The sequence below is a fragment of the Equus quagga genome, chromosome 16 (genome assembly GCF_021613505.1).
Source record: "Equus quagga isolate Etosha38 chromosome 16, UCLA_HA_Equagga_1.0, whole genome shotgun sequence".
In the NCBI taxonomy this organism is placed as follows: Eukaryota; Metazoa; Chordata; class Mammalia; order Perissodactyla; family Equidae; genus Equus; species Equus quagga.
In genome coordinates this window covers 37,310,795-37,326,320 of record NC_060282.1, presented here as the reverse complement: position 1 = coordinate 37,326,320, position 15,526 = coordinate 37,310,795, and the positions used below count along the sequence as shown (strand labels likewise).

At 45.0% G+C, this 15,526-nt stretch overlaps 1 protein-coding gene across 2 annotated transcripts in view; it reads right to left on the bottom strand.

Moving 5' to 3' along the window:
* The window catches only part of SNX31 (sorting nexin 31), a 66,653-nt gene that overhangs the window by 26,949 nt on the left and 24,178 nt on the right, over positions 1-15,526 (bottom strand). The window contains exons 1-6 of one of the 2 annotated variants that reach the window (XM_046642297.1): positions 10,853-10,951; positions 8,760-8,850; positions 7,682-7,769; positions 4,558-4,627; positions 3,271-3,292; positions 1,364-1,575 (exon numbers count right to left, since the gene is read on the bottom strand). In XM_046642297.1, the coding sequence (XP_046498253.1) occupies positions 1,364-1,575; positions 3,271-3,292; positions 4,558-4,627; positions 7,682-7,769; positions 8,760-8,850 (483 nt within the window). In that variant the 5' untranslated portion in view covers positions 10,853-10,951. Of the gene's footprint in view, positions 1-1,363; positions 1,576-3,270; positions 3,293-4,557; positions 4,628-7,681; positions 7,770-8,759; positions 8,851-10,852; positions 10,952-12,676; positions 12,788-15,526 lie in introns of those variants that run through there. The other variant, XM_046642298.1, reaches the window with a different exon arrangement.

Sequence of the window (15,526 nt, the reverse complement as noted above, 5' to 3'; positions counted from 1 at the left end):
GGCAACAATATCAAAGAGAAAGCATAGCCAAATAAAGAAGATAAACAGCAATCCTGGCAGTAACTACTAACTAACACATCATTCATCACTAGGACATCCAGGGCTCTCAAACACAGAGATTTAAATGTCCTGCAGCAGAGGTAACATAACTCTTTTTGTTTCACTACTTTTTAAAAGATTTGACCCTGATTGTGGGTTCACAAGTCACCACTCAAATACATTATATACAATATGTCGCTTCAGACCATGAGAGAGTCATGTTTAGACAAACGTCTCTACTCAGTTATATGGTTCCCTGAAGACTGGCTGATGGAGACTTATGCAGAGTCTAATTTTTAAAATGGAGTGAAATCATATAAGCCATGGTTTTCATGAGCTTCAATCACACATACTCCGGCACCCTCTGCAGAGGATACAGCGATGAGAAATGGAGAGAACTCTTTAAACAAGGCATTGACCACTCAGCTCCAGCCAGCTGAGACACAGCTGAGCAAGGCCAGGCCTGTGTGAGAAGGCTGGGCTCCCTGCATAAGGGCACTGGGGAATGGGGGTATTAGGAGGCTAATGGTCAGCCCAGGCTCCCCTCACCAAGCGACGGGCCCTGACGTGGGGCTACAGCCACCTGGAGGAAGGGTACCTTTTTCTAATTTTCACAAAGTAACCATACAGGCCAGTCATGGCCCAGATGAAATGCAGGCCCAGAAGTGACAGAGCTTCATTATTTTTGAGAAAATCCAGAAATTTATATTTTAACATGAGATCCTCCATTTTGTTAATGTCACTCAAATTTTAAAGAAGAAAGGAAACACACTGTGGGAGTCTACTTGGCTCCTGGGATATCATTGGGCACATGTGCTTTAGAAAAATCAAAAGGGTCTCCCCTAATAGTTAATTATGATGGCACTGTTATTGATCAGAAGAACCCATAAGAACTTTTTGCAATAACTTTATAAAAGGATGACTGCTTCTCACTCACTCATATATCCTAAGCACCAGGACACAGTCTACCTTTGGCTGTTCTGAATATAGTAAGGGAGATGAGTATTTACAATGCTGAGTGAGAAGTGTCATAACAGAGGGTATAAAAAAATACCATGGGAGCAGAGAGGGAGGGAGGCATTTTCTTTTGGAGGAGCCAAGGAAGGCTTCCCAAAGGAAGCAGCAATTGTGGTCCTGACCCTCCTGCTGACCTTGAGCCCCCATTTGACTTCTCGGCACCTCTGCTTGGATTCAGGGAATAATGATGATGCTGATGATGATAGTGGCACAGATTATTATGACATCAAGTACAATTTTTTGAAGACTTTGCCAGGCAAAAAGCTAAGACTTGAATAACAGTTTATAAAGCTGGGAGAAAACTTACAGACTGTCCAACCTCATTGCTTAACAGGGGGACATGTAGTTGTAGTTCCAGGATGAAATGGCTGGCCCGAGTTACACAGAGAGTGAGCCAGTGGCACAGCAAGGGACAGAATGCATTTCTGAAACTGCAATTCAGTGTGCTTTCCATGAAGCCATCTTTTTTCCGGCTATAAGCAGAGGAAATACCATCCATTTTTCTCTGGTTTATAACTCCTTAATGAAGACAGATAGAAATCATATTATGATGCTGGCAGTTCCTACCTCTTAACACACTATAACCTGGAAACCATGCCATAAGACTCTATATCCCACAGGAGCAATATTAGGATTAGGGACGCATTCTCAATCAAGGATATGATATCAAATAAACCAGACACAACTAATAACGTATCATAACAGCAAGGAGACGATTGCAGTGAGCCTTAGCAAATGTGTAAAATGGTATATTATGTTCCAACTCATATAACACAGGGGTAAGTACACTGAACACGATTATACATGGATCAAAGTATGATACGAAATGAACTCAAAACTATATTCTAGCCATAAAGGTAGTGAACACTAAACATTTAAGAAGTGACATTTTGATTTGCCTCCTTGGAATTTAGAAAAGCTTTGTGGACATGATACATTAGATGGTCTTGGTCTCTTTAAGAGTCCCCTAGGGTGGAAACGGCATTAAGGTTGTGACTCCTCATCTGACAATCTGGCTGCTGGAGCCCATTGTGTCTGCTCAGTCATGCATCCAGGTTCTCGGCCTTGTGCTGAAAAAGCCAAGGTCCCTTCCTGGGGCTGGTGGTATATGGGGGAGATACATGCATAAATGATGCTCTATTTTGACAAAGTAAAGATATCATTGATTCTAAGATACCATGATTTTGTGTGACACTAAGAAAAAACATTGCTAATTCAATTATGACACAGTGCCTCATGACAGTCCCATACAGTGCATGAACCACTCATGCCAGTGTCTCCCGGCTGGTTATTGCTTTCATTTCTTCTGAGGCATTTGGCGATCTCTCCTGCCTCCAGCTGCACCTTTTGCATATATCTTGGTATAAAATAGAGCAGTTTCCTCTCTCCAGGCACATAAAACACCTGGTTATTGCTTTGCAAGAAAATATGGAACTGTGGTCAGTTCTTCAAAGACGAACATTTGCTTTTCTAATATAAAAGGGAACCCTGCTACTCTGTCTTTGCCTTTCCATGTTACTAACTCCCACTCCATGCAGAATCATAGTGTACACTTTCTCAAGTCGTTTTAATAATAATTAGACTCAACACACATAATATATTAACAACACACATAATTCAACTAAAGAGAAAACAATAGGAACAGCTATGTATCAGTTTGCTGTGCTGCATAGCAAACCATTCCAAAAACGAAGACTTGCTTAAAACAATACAATTAAAGCAATGAAATTGCTTAAGACAAAAACAAAAATAAGTAAGCCAAACCATCAAAATCCATCCTTTTTCTTTTCGCTACACCTGCAGTACTACAGTAGGTTCTATTAACGTTTCCTTGGCCCCTTGAAAAGCCCAGTAAAAGCAATGACTGACCCAACACTTCTCCCCTCTCTTCAATTCCTCCCCTCAGTTTATGAAAAGTTACAGAGGGTAGCAGCTTAGAATCACACTCCATTAAAAGCCACCTGTAAAAAGTTTTGTTAAATCCCTTTCTACATCCTCTACCTCCAAGCCTACTCGATCCTTTATCAGCAAACTTTCTGTTTCTTCTTAAAAGTGTGCATGGTACCAACTGCCTTACAGAGTTATTATGAAGTTTAAATTAAACAATGCATTTAAAACAATTAGTACAATGTCAAGCCCACCGCGGGACTTAATGCAACATTGTGTCAGGAAGAATTCTAGTTTCTGGGGATACAGCAGCGAACAAACACACACCTGCTTCCACGGAGAAATCATTCTAGTATGGAGAGAGAAAGCAAACAAATTTTTCAAAATACATATACACCCATATACAAACACACATGCGCACGTGCGCACGCACACACACACAAAATGTCAAGCAGTGGAAATGTTAAGGAGAAAATAAAGCAAGTGCACCAGGATTTGGGGTTTAGTCTGAGCGAGATGGACAGCCTTGGAAGGGTTTGAACAGGGCAAGGATCGGACCTGCCACTCTGCAGTTGCTTGAGAACAGACTGTGGGATATTCTCAGCAAATTCCTTCAAAGAAGTTTTCTGCCTCCCAGAACTGTCAAGCCAGGCCTGGGAAAGGATCAGGCCTCCGACAAGGCTGGCTTGTGAGGGTAAGCCCTGGCAGGGAGCTGGTGAAGCAGGCAGAACTGAGGTGGGGGTAACTAGAGGTGTATCATGGAGGCGGCATCTGCAGACCACTCCACTGCTTACCAGAATCTTCACCACTGAATAGGGAAAGGAAAAGAGGCCAAACTCTAAATTTACTTTTATGGGGGGTGGGGGCTAGGGCTAGACAGGACCAACTACATGATTTGTAGGGTCAATGCAAAATGAAAACGTGGGGTCCCTTGTTCAAAAATTATTAAAAATTTCAAGATGCAATGGCAGAGCGTTAAATAAGGCTTAGGCCCTTCTGAGCACTGGCCCCAGTGCAGCTGCACAGGCCACTTGCCAGTGACGGTGGCCCTGGGGGCGGGTAGGCTGCTTGTTGGCTCAAGGAAAAGAAAATTATGCTAAAATGAGATTTAGGGACTAAGTGTGACTTTAAGTTATCAGAGAGATCCTTTCTAGGCTCATGTAAACTAGATGGCTCATGTAAAGCTAGATGATGGAGTGTCAGCTGCAAATATAGAGAGAGATTGTTAAAATGGAGGTAGAATGCTTTTTTTTCCTCTAAACTCCTCTACTTTTAAAATTTCTTTTACTGTGGTAGAATATATATAACACTTATCATTTTAACCATTCCTAAGTGTACAATCCAGCAGCAGTAAAAACATTTACAATGTTGTGTAACCATCACCACTATCTATGCCTAAGACTTTTTCGTCACCCCTAGCAAAAATTCTGTACTCATTATACAGAATTCCTCTGCCCTCCTGCCCCTAGTAACCTCTATTCTAATTTCTGTCCCTATCAATGTGCCTCTTCTAGATAAGGAGGTAGAATTCTTAACTACGACCAATTTTTTGAAAGTTTCAAACCCGAATGGCCTATAATATACGGTGTTCCGATGGTTCTTGGTCACCCTCACCTGCATATAGATCAAATCTACAGCTGCTCTGCAGTCCATCAGCATGGAATCGAGGGACGGATCCAAGTACCTGCGTAATTCAGGAGCATTAAGTTAATTCACATGACACAGCTAATGGCACACCTGTGAGCATGTGCTCCCTGAAGTGGGGCCCTCTACGCTATGAATCAAGGCCCCTTTCCTAACAAAGTCACACTCCTCTACTTGCCTAGCCTTCCATTTGTCCCTCCAGCTCTTCTGTTTCCTGTTTTCTTTATACCGTAAGCTCTTGCCTGGTGGGCTCTGAGAGTCAAGATGTAAACAAATAAAGCTTTAGGGGAATGGTCTGCAGCCCTGTTCACTCTCAGCCCCACTCTTGGTCACCAAGCCCTGCATGCCCTTCCCCCACCCCACAATACTTAGCACTTTCATCTGCCCCATACCCAAGTCACCCCCACCTCTTGCCTGAGCTGCTCCAGTAACCTCCTCACCAGGATTTCTGTCTCAGTCGTGTTCCCTCCATCCCACATTCCAATGTTCTAACCAGAGTGGTTTTTCCCGAGTAACCTTTCAGACTCTTGTAGTCCAGGAGTTAGATCACTTTCCCTGCTTACTTCCCAGGCCCTTCATGGGACACCGCTGCTTTCATTTCCAGTTCCATCTCTTACCTCTCTTCCTTCCTCCATACTCTACATTCCAACCATGTTTTATCTCCTCCCCCTCTGCCTGGAAGACCATCTCCTTCCCTGACTTATCCACCTCTCCTGCAAGCCTCATCCTCATGTCCCCTCCTCCCCAAGGCTGTGTTAGCAGCCCATCCTCTCTGCTTCCTAGCACCTGAGTTTATCCTCCCCACTGCTCTGATCGAGTGGACCTTGATACCAGGTGTGAAGACCCCTGAGCCCAGGGGCTGGGTCCCATTCAGAGTTGCCCCTCTGGGCCTTGGCAAAGCGACTTGCAAATAGCAGGGCTCCATATCTGTCTAACAGATCCAGAATCACTAGGAAGAACGGAAATTACAGTTACTATATAAGGACAGTACTATATAAGCTAAGAATTGACAGAAACAGTCAGGAAAGGGAGCCCTATGGTTGTCTCTTACCCATCTGAAGGCAGAGGTACACAGAATCACTACATTCAGAAGTGTAAGGTTAACAGACTGATGGAACTAGCTTAGACTAGGAAAAGGATAAAACTGTAGCTTGAAGTTCAACTTCAGGGGGGGAGGCAACTGATGCATTCCTATTTACATTCCATTTAGCTATTTTATCCATGACCCCAGGGGCCCCTGTATTGCAGAGAATAGCAACTGTTACATCAGAGTTAGACAGCCCCCAGGGCAGGCACCCTCTGGTCTGGAAGGAACCTTATCATCATCAGAGAGATGTACCAGGGAATTCACAGACAGAAAATTCCTAAAACTCCGACTAGGACTCACTGTAAGGCCTCACCTAATGGAAGGCCCACAGCTCTTGACAGTCAAGTTAGCCTCCCCGCTCCCACCCAGTAAGACCTCACTCTGGAAAGAGGACTAGGCACCTGTGGGATCCTATTCCAGGCTCCCCTCTTCTGGTGACCTGATCTTCAGCTCTAGCAATCAAAGTGGGACTTCCTTTCTCCCCAGTTCCCATGAGTGAAGGCAACCTGCCTGGCTCTGAGATGCTGGCTTGTAATGGGGTAGACATTTTATCTTGCACCTATGATCTAGAATTTATCTATTTAATGAAGACATAGGCAAAGCCCAATTTCCAAGTCAAGCTTCAAAATGAGGGACAGAATCCTCATCTCCCCTTTGATCTCAAGTTTTCTGGAGAGCTCATGTGCAAAACAGTCTAAGCCCCAGAGAATTTTTCTGTTGTTACTATTATAATTGATATAACAAGAATAAACATGACCAAAATTTATTGAGCATATGGGATTACTTTATTCAACTCTCACTAATTTTATGAGAGAGACTCTATTATTATTATTCCTACTTTACAGATAAAGAAACTGAGGCTTAGGGAGCTTGAATAACTCAGGTAAGGTTTTTAGCTAAACTCTGAGAGAGGTGGGACTTAGATTTACATACGCTGATCTGAAGAACAACCACACCTAGCCAACTTGTTAGACTAAGCAGCTTCCAGAACAGCTACTCTCTAAACTCTCAGAAAGAACTGCGTCCTCTTCCCTTCTCAGGGTTCCAGGCCACAGGTTTTGACCATTTCTCAGAATACTTTTGAATAGCAGTACATGAACTTCTAGGCTTGCTGGGAATATCCTCGCAAAATTCAAAGCTACAGACTGGAGCTCCAACCAGGCATCACCAGGTCAAGATAACGACTATTCCTAGATTTCAAAATGCCTTTTCTTTTAAGCTCCTGTGCTCAGATTACAGAATAACTGGGCTGGGAGGCAGTGAACCAAAGAAGCAATCCAACACAGCCATGGTCATAAACACTGGGAACTACAGGCTATAGGATGGGTGGGGTGGGGCGGGGGGCATGTCCTGCTTCTTGTTATTTCCTGTTTGTTTGCTCCCCAAAGGGCCCCTTGTTTCTGGGGGAAAATGCTAGTATGTTCTGCAGAGACCTTGTATCCTATCAATCTAGGAATATGGCGGGCGCTGGTAAACAAGCATTTATTGTTGGAGTCCTTAGGAATGAAGCCAAATACTGAGAATTCAAATTCTCTGCAAATTGGCTGAGTCCACTCTTTGCCTTTAGGGAATACCACAGTTCAACAGAAGAATCAGACTGGCTTGTAATCATCAACAAATTTCTTCAAAAACTAGATTAGAAATCCATTCCAAAGCAAACCCATGGCCAGTAATTCCTCACCACTACCTGCTTCAATCTCCATCACCAACCCCGACAAAACCTTGTTTTTCAAGCTTTACTTTCATGGTCACCATCCTCATGATAACGTCCCATGAGTATTTACTTGAGACCAGTGAAAGTCATCTTCAACATCCTCTTCTTTAGGACAAATATTCTGGTTCATTCTCCCCCCATCTCTTCTTCATTGCTTTCCTCTTAACCTCCCTGAAGCTCCTGATCTCTCTCTAGCTGTCGGACTGTGTGTCAGACATGGAGAGACTGTCAAGGTCTGATCAGCAACAGTAAGATATCTTCAAATATCTACTGTCACAATAAATGCAACTCACCACTTCCTAAGTCCAACCTTACAGTTTGCCTCTTCAGAACTTCGAAGACTAACATAAGGGAGTTCAAAGTCTGCCAATTTTTTCACAACTAGAGAAAGAGGAAAGTGAGTCTTACTGTTTGAAACAGCACAAATAGCGGTTTGTACAGAGACTTTAAAATGAAAATAAAGCATTACTATTGGAAAGAATAACATCAAAATAATAATATTCACTTGCATTTGTATGTAATTTTTAACTTTCTGAAGTTCATTCAAAAAATAAATAGCATTTGATCCTCATAGAACACCAGCAACTTGAGTAGAGGATATTTTACAGAGTGATACAGATGAAGAAACTGAGGTTCAGAGAGGTCCAGTACCTTCACCAGCATACCACAGTTCCTAATGGCCAAGTCAACACACAAACCCCTTAACTTCCAACTCAAAACCACCTCCCCACAGCTTCTTAAGAACATATGTAAACTACTTTGAGATAATTGATACCATTTCACAACTAAAAAACTTGTAATACCTAGAAATGCACTGTAGAGAAAAAAAGCTATGTGAAGTGTACTTTCACCTTTCATCTTTCACTATCTCATTATATCTTTTTCTTTTTAAGAATCTAAGAACTTATTTATATCATCCACATTTTATAGCAAACATTCCTTAACAAGGAGACATGATGCTGTAATGGGATGTACTGATGCCTGGAGTCTAGCACTCCATTCACAGGGGGTTGGGCATGGCTGGTGGTCAGCAGCCAGGGCACAAGGTAAAGGGGAGATGGACATCAGGATTGGGACTAGTGCACGCACAAGAGGAAGCACAGTTACTGGAAAGACCTGCTGCCTTGCTCCTGACCATGCCACCTCTCTGGAGCTGCTCGCCCCCAGCTCACCCTGAACACAGACGCAACCTACATTCCCCAAACTTTTGATCCAGTTGCTGAGGACAGTAGTAGGGACCGCACACTAGGGAGTTCCCCTGGGGGGTGACCAGCCCCCTAGCTGTGACTCCTGCATTTCCTGGGCTGAGCACCTGCCCATACCTGCCCTCCCCATCTCCTGGCTGCCCTAGATTCTTTCTCTCCTTCTTACCAGAGAACTTGCCTTCCTTGCAAAACTGAATGAGAAATAGGCCGAAGTAGCCCAGGAGCTCCCGACACAGTCCAATTTCGTGTGACACCATCTTTGATCAAAGACAAAAAGGAGGAGTGGGAGTTAGGAGTGTCTACCATGTTTACTGTGACATACAGAATTTGAAATTGCCCATAAACATCAGTAAAAAGTGCTTTAATGGGCTAGTGGACATTAAATGTTTTCCAAATCTAAAAATGGTACATACCCATTTTAGAAAATTTAGAAATTAAAAAAAATTAGAGTGAAAAAAATCAGTCCCAACACGGTGGATATAAACTGGCCTCAGCTGAGGCTGGTTGTCCCATCTTGGATGCGGACGTGCCTCCCCGATCATTTTGGTCTTTATTGTCCACTGGAGGGCAGCAGTCATTCTCCATGGACATCCGTCCTTCTGTAAATCTGCCCCCGGGCCCACATATTCATTTACTTTCCTCTGGGCTGGATTACGAGATATTGGGAAAAGGGACACTCCCCACTGCTTGGCTGGCACATAAAGGTGTACGAGCTACTGTCCGCCTTCCACCTCCCAGGCCTTCTCTAATGTCTCCTATGACGATCAAGACTAAGTTATTTGGCTTTTGCTCAGGGAAACTTCAGATCCCAAGCACTGGCTGCCCTCACTTCATGTTCTTCTGTGCGCTCTGCACCAAATGGCTTTCATTTCAACACCAATGGTTTTGTTATTACCAATGGGTCATGAGCTTGTAACCTCATAACATTTGTATCCATTCACCTTTCCTTAGCAGGAACTTCCACCTACCACAGACCCTCTCCCTCTCTACCACCCAGCCCAACCCCTCTTTATGACTGCGCTCCTGAGTGATGTCTTTGCACGCCTGGTCTGAATTCGCTAGATCACCTCTGTTCACACGTGAGGATTCACCTTTACAGCACTTTAATAACCTCTTCAAGTCTCAAGGTAGCAGTTGTACAAATACCAGGCTCAAAGGAGTACTTTTCTTGTCAGAGAGCTATAAATTACCTCGTGAAACAGTCTCATTAGGTGGATGGTATGGTTGAGCATTCTCAGCATGGCTTTAAAAATAAAGAAGAGCCTGGGAACTTTTCACAACTTTTATTCGATGCTTATCCCCATTCCCATTCTTTCTACCTCACTCTCCTCTCCATGCCCTTGTAAAAAACCCCAAACCAAAACACAGGGCTGTGGGTGTGGGTGAGTGTGTGCTGGTAGGGAACAGATTGTAGAGACATCTTTTCCTAGAGTAAACATCACCTGTGTCCACTCAAATGCAATCTCTCTCTTCTCTGACTCATTCTGTGAAAACAGCAAGCTTACATGCCAAGGCAGAGAGAGGAGGCAGACAAGGGAGGAGAAGCCTTTGTATTTACAAAGACACAAATACAAACACCTTCTTTTGAGAGAAAGACACAATACTATTTCATTCTTAGCAAATGTTAACGATGCTTCAAACACAAACACCACCAATAAAACTACATTAGCACAAATCTATAAAAAACAAAGAAGAGATTTTAGCTTGTTGCTTGTCTTGAAAGAGCCCAGCAGGATGGGGGTAAGGTGGACAAGAGAAGCAAAGTGAGAGCGGTGGTGAGTTGCTTGAGAAGATACAATCATTTTTGATTACAAAATTTAAATTACATTTTTATGCAAGCTAGAGAATTTCCAAGCCCCTGGAAGGGAATTCACGTCTCTGTCTGGCCAAGTGCTCACTTTACCTCTTATGGAAACTCTACCACTTGGAGGGTAGAACCTCCAGGTACACTTAGCTGATGTTAACAATATCAGTGTTGTGGGTTTGAATTCCTCACAAGCCAATGAGGCAAAGAGGGAAAGTACATTTTTCTACGATACAAATGTACCTCATTAAATTTATCCTGTTAGTTACAAGGGGACCTGGACAAAACACATGGTATTGTAGAACCCTAGACTTACCGCCCTACTCAATTCAGCACTCCCTCTGATATCAATACCAACACCAATAAGGATAAATAACCATAACCACCACTGTTGATGGAACATGAGTTACTTATATAACTACTTAGACATTGTCTTGAAAGGTTAAATAACTTACCCAAACTCACACAGCTATGACGTGGCAATGCTGTCACTTGAATCCAGGACTTGTCCTAAACCCAGCAGAGAGGAGCCCCAAACTTCACCAGCAGCCAACTTCAGCTGCAGAAATGTCTAGCTTGGCCAGTGAGCCAGTGTGTGAAAAATATGTCAATAATGATGTCGTCAGGCAGGCAGGTGCCCTCCAGTTCTTCACAGGCCTAACCATCTCCAAATTACCTAACAGCCAGCAGGTGCAGCCCTGAGTTACTTGCCTGGACCCAGAGATACCCAAGTTGTAGCCCCTCCCTCACTTTTCCTGTCCGTCCCCTCCTTCATTTACGTAACTGTCTCCTATTCTGTAGGTCCCAGGAGGGCAAGTGAGGGAGCCATGTTTTTGTGTTTTGTTTTCGTATAAATCCCCTCAAGCATTAAGCATCAGGGCATTTGATGCTTTTGAGAAAGATCATTCTGGAAATCAGCACAGGAAGATTGGAAGCAGGGAGACTAGTTTCGGGGCTGCTGTAGAAATCTGGCTGGGAAATGAGGAAGGCTCGAACTAGGCGGATGAGGACGAAGAGGAGGAAATAGGGAGAAGGGGATGATAGGAGAGAGACTTGGGATACAGTGTCTGTAGGACTGGGAGGAGGGGGGGAGGAGGAGCCCAGGATAACTTCTCAATGGCCTCAGTAACTAGGTGGCTGCTGATACCATTCAACCAGGTCAGCAGTACAGGAGCCAAGAAAAAGTTAGGGTGGGGTGTGTGCAGTGAGTTCACCAGGAAGAAAGGTCAAAAATAATCATTCTTGGGCAAGGCCAAGACCTAAAGAAGGGGCGTTTCCTAATCCAGGTGCTGCTCTTCTGAGGCCAGGAGGGCACGTAGGGCTGGAATCTCCAGGGTGAGAAGAGGAGCCAGGACGCAGGGAGGGAGCTCCTCCCCGTGGCCTCAGGTGAAGGCAGGCTCCAGAGCAGGGAGCCCCACAGAGAGCACTTCGTTGGCTTCCAGCTTAGAAGGCGTCAGATATCACCACCCCAGCGAAGGAATTTTCTGTCCTTGAAAAGGTCCTAGAAACTTTCTGACTTCCTCCTGTTTATAACTTTTTATTCTTCCTAGTATGTTTCTCTGGAGGATTAAAACTAAAGCCCTCCAAAGGAAAGGGGCCCGGGAGCTGACCTTCGGGAGCAATGTGTGGGTGTGAGAAGACAGTGTCCCCTCTGCAGCCCAGCTCAGAGGGAGGAAAGGCCTGAGGGGCAGAGCTGATGGCCACATCTGAAAGAGAGGGTGCTTTCTGGGTCTCATCCTTCAAGTCCTCAGAGAACTGACTAAAGCTCAGGTCTGGCCCCTGGACCCAGAATTAGACCTGCTAGGGCCTTGGTTTCAGGGGTCTTCCCTGTGCGGAGGAGGGGCCACTCTTTCAGCCTTTGAGAAATCCTCTATCCCTCTCTGCCAGAACCTGTCATTAGCTCCCCTGGGTACTGCTGTTCCAGACTCATCTGGGCCCCACCCTTCTTCCTGCTCCCAACTGTGGGGCATCCCATAACAAAGCATTCTGCATATTTCCAGGGCACATCCCGGGCTGAGTCCTAGGGAACTGACAGCTGCCTTAAGAAGGACCTGGAAAGTTGACGCCCAAGGGGGAGTAAAACCAAAGAGGCCCCAAGGATTGGTTGCAGCTCAGATTCCTCCATCAGTCTCCCAGAAAATCCCATCACTTCTACAGATAAGCCATCCAGGGTAAAATGATAGGCAGGAAGCTTCTGGAAGGTAACTGTATCCTAGTCCCTACCTTCAAACAGAATGATTGCTAAATTCAGGTCTGGAGCTGGAGTTTGGACAGTTTACCTCTAAGACTCTTTCGGCAGTGTCTGAGGTTAGAATTTCAACCTGGATACTCCTTCCATCGGGCAGAAACACATCCACAGAGGATTTCTTGGTAGTGATGCTAAATGTGTCCTGTGGGCAAAAGCAAAGCTCGATAAGCTTCGTGGCCCTTTAGGGGGCACGTCACAGCAGGTACAGGCAGCAGCTTCCTCTCCCTGGGTGCTGGGGGCATACAGTGCCCACAAGAGACCCAAGTGATTTGGGGGATGAGATTTGGGGGGTAGGGGGGATGGGGGGACGGGGAGGGGTGTGGAGAGGGGCCAAGGCAAAGTAATGACACACAGTTTGAATAATTTCCAAATAAACAACAAGGTACCCACTTTAGGAAAAAAGCTTTTGATAAAATCATCCATTTGACACTTAATTGTTTCAGATTTCACTCTCCCATTTTGAATATTTCTGGGCATTCCTAAAAGTCCATGATATGCAGTAATTCCTGATTCTGCTACAGCAAACATCTGAAGTACGACAACTATGAGGCCTCTATGGAGAAGCCAGTTGCTCTCTGGTGAGTGGGCACCCAGCTGAGGGCCCAAGACGCCAGCTCAGCACAGGTCTGCTCGTGCTCATGCATTTCTCAAGGGGAGGCATGTGCGCCAGAGGCAACTACAGATCTGGCGATCCATGAAGTTCTGGGAAGTGGTGCTCTAGAATGTCAAGAACACACTAGAGACACTGGAAGGCCATCAGAGTTTAGGAAGGTGCAAGGCTGAGATTGGTGCTCAGTTACCATAGAGAAAGGGACCCCAAGAGGAGGCCTGGCCGGTGACGGCCCAGGCGTGCCTCACAGAGCAGCTGCTCCGGGGGAGGGGGTGGGGCTATTTTCAGCACCTCCTGAACGGGATCCTGTCAGGCCACAGAGCTGCCTCATCTCTGGGAGGCTGATTTGGGGCACAGCCTTTCTCACCCCAGGTTCTGCAACAGGATTAAACCCTAATGCCCCAGTGGATCCACTGCACGCAATGAGTTAACTTCTCTCCTAGGCATTTAGAATGACACTAGTTATGAATCATCCTTGGGAGAACTGAGGAAAGAGTCACTCACATCATTTCCTGTGTTCTGAACCTACTATATAAACTAGAATATTAGTAATACAGCCCAGGTCACCTCCTTCCTGGTATCAGGTTAGGGGAGGGAAGATCTAAACGACCATTCAGAAGGTTGTTGGGAATCATGGAGTTGGGGCCCAGGCAAGCTGACCAACTGAGCCTCATTCCCTTCAACAGGCTATACCTCCCCTTTCTGTAGTCCTCCTGACGCACCCCCACCCCCACTCAGCCCCGACATTCAGACACAACAGGTTAGGCATCAAGCTTTGTAGGGAACCAGGGGACCCAACAACTTAGTCGCATTGTCTGGTTACCTCAAAAGGCCAATCACATTAGTGACAGGCTTATTTTTCCTAATTTTGTTATCAAAGGGCAAGCACTGACATTAAATTTTAACCCCCCACCCCCACATACTTATAATTACTAAGTCTATGATTCTGAACCTAAGCACTTTAGGAGAGAAAATCTGCAGTTTTCCAAATTCAAAGGGTTGGTCCAAAAAACTACATATAGTCACGAATGTATTTATAGCCACAGTTATATAGGCAACACGTTTATATAGCACATCATTTATGAACAAACATAATATCTATATATTTATTACATACAAATATATTGTAAGTTCATGATACTGATAATTGTGCTCTGTGCACCTGTTTCATTTAATTCTCATAACAATTCCTTGAGGCATAGACACTTAGTAAGCCCCCTTTTCCAGATGAAGTAAAAGTTCACGAAGGTTAAATAGCTAAATAACAAGGATACACCTCTAGGTGGTGGCAGAGGCAGGATTCAAGGCCAGTTCCACACGGCTCCTGGGCTCTAACTAGGGTGGACATGTCTCCCAGCCGGCCCAAGAAGGTTCTAGTATGAACCTGTCATCCAGCCTTGCTATGGACTGAATGTTTGTGTCCCCCTCAAACTCATATGTTGAAGCCCTAACCTCCAACGTGATAGTGTTAGAGATGGGCCTTTGGGAGGTGATTAGAGTTAGTAAGGTCATGTTCCTCATGATAGGATTAGTGCCCTCATAAGAAGAGACCCCAGAGAGCTTCTCTCTCTCCACGTGGGCACGAAGAAGAAATTTATTTCTCACAGATCTAGGAATTTCTGCTTTTTTTTTTTTTTTTTTTTGAGGAAGATTAGCCCTGAGCTAACTACTGCCACTCCTCCTCTTTTTGCCGAGGAAGCCTGGCCCTGAGCTAACATCCATGCCCATCTTCCTCTACGTTATACATGGGACGCCTACCACAGCAGGGCATTTGACAAGCAGTGCCATGTCCACACCCAGGATCTGGGGCGGTGAACCCTGGGGCGGCGAAACCTGGGCCGCCAAGAAGCGGAATGTGCGAACTTAACTGATGCCCCACCGGGCCGGCCCCAGAATTTCTGCTTTTTAAGCCACTCAATCTATATTTTTTTATGGCAGCCCAAGCAGAATATAGCATTCCTTTCACTCTCAAAATTTTCCAAGTTTGGATAAGGTATATGGCTGCCATGTTACCAGCATAACACCAGCATAAGGTTATGCTGCCTCCCTCCACATACAATAGGTTTCTGTCTGCCTGACTTGAATTTGCCACTTATTGATCACCGTGTTTGTCACTTTTCAAACAGTCCTGTGGCTTCTCCAGTCAGTACTGGCCTCAAAATGAGCACAGATTGAACCACCTGTCAGGTTTTCCCTTCAGGCGTCCAGTGCTGGGACAATCCACTTCTCAGCATCCTTTGAGAACTACTCCAAGCCCTTCCCCAGAATGTC